The following is a 1,145-nucleotide window of genomic DNA, read 5'->3' as shown; positions in this document are numbered from 1 at the left end:
ATAAAAGTGTCTATCTATAATTGTTCTTGAGCTTTGATTTGACCTCAAAAGTATTTCAACGAAAAATTAGGGATCTAAGATTAAACTCCAAATATTGTGCCAAAAACATCAACCGTCCAAAGTGGCCTAATCAATTTGAATTATTTTGGATTAACGACTATACATGTAACATGTATATGCATGTGGAACCCACACTATACACAAGCCACATGCTATTGACAATTGAGTTTCCCTTCTTTCACAAGTTACTTAAACACCAAGAAGCTAAAAGAATTCATAAATACTCAAAAAATCAATTCCAATTTCCCTCTTCTAGAAAAATTATATCATCATAACCAAAAAGGTCATTACACCAAATCTTTACATCTTTCAATTTTTTTATTAGTTTCCATGCACCAAACGTAACAAACCTTCATCTCTCTCACCCTTTTTTCTCACTCCATTCATTTTATTCTCACACAAACACAAGCAATCTTTCATCATTTCCATTGAACCAAGCAACACCATGTTAATCAAAAGACATCAAATTAAGGTACCAATGATCCTAAATTTGATCCTTGTGTTTTTTTACATCACTACTTCAATAGTCAATGGTGTTGAAAATGAATCAAGAAAACTTGAAGAGGCCGTAGTGTCTACAACAAATGGTACCGTTGAAAAGTGCACACCATGTGGTGATTCCTCTCCGCCACCTCCACCACCGGCGAACCCGCCACCGTCACCACCACCTCCATCACCAAAGAAACCACCTTCACAAGTATATTGTCCCCCACCACCATCACCATCCTACATATACATAACCGGACCACCGGGGAACTTGTATCCAGTCGATGAGAATTTCAGCGGAGCAATTCATCGCCACCACCGGAGCTTCACGGTCTTATTGTTGCCATTTGCGGTTGCTCTTTTGGGAATAATTTCTTTTTAGCGACCATGCATTCCAAAGACACGGTGGAAGAAGTATTTTACGGTTTATATAGTTATAATTATTAAGAGTGTCAATGTTTTACATAAGGTAACATGAGAATTGTGTATTCGGTTATTATTTGACACGTAAGTTCTGTTTCTGTTCCATATTATGTAATCACAATTTGTTCTATATTAACAATTTTAAATTAAATTGTTATGTAACTTTCTATAAATTG

The 1,145-nt window shown here is 35.8% G+C and overlaps 1 protein-coding gene across 1 annotated transcript; it reads left to right on the top strand.

Moving 5' to 3' along the window:
• Positions 1–538: 538 nt before the first annotated feature.
• On the top strand, positions 539–928 carry LOC25493021 (extensin). The gene has a single exon (XM_013601394.2). The coding sequence runs from the start codon at positions 539–541 to the stop codon at positions 926–928; it is 390 nt and encodes a 129-aa protein (XP_013456848.2).
• The last annotated feature ends 217 nt before the right edge of the window (positions 929–1,145 follow it).

Source organism: Medicago truncatula, chromosome 4 (assembly GCF_003473485.1).
Source record: "Medicago truncatula cultivar Jemalong A17 chromosome 4, MtrunA17r5.0-ANR, whole genome shotgun sequence".
Classification (NCBI taxonomy): Eukaryota; Viridiplantae; Streptophyta; class Magnoliopsida; order Fabales; family Fabaceae; genus Medicago; species Medicago truncatula.
This window is presented reverse-complemented; position numbering and strand designations above follow the sequence as displayed.

Bases quoted from the DNA above. Each gene is read 5' to 3' on its own strand.
- LOC25493021 (XM_013601394.2), top strand. From the start codon at position 539: ATGATCCTAAATTTGATCCTTGTGTTTTTTTACATCACTACTTCAATA.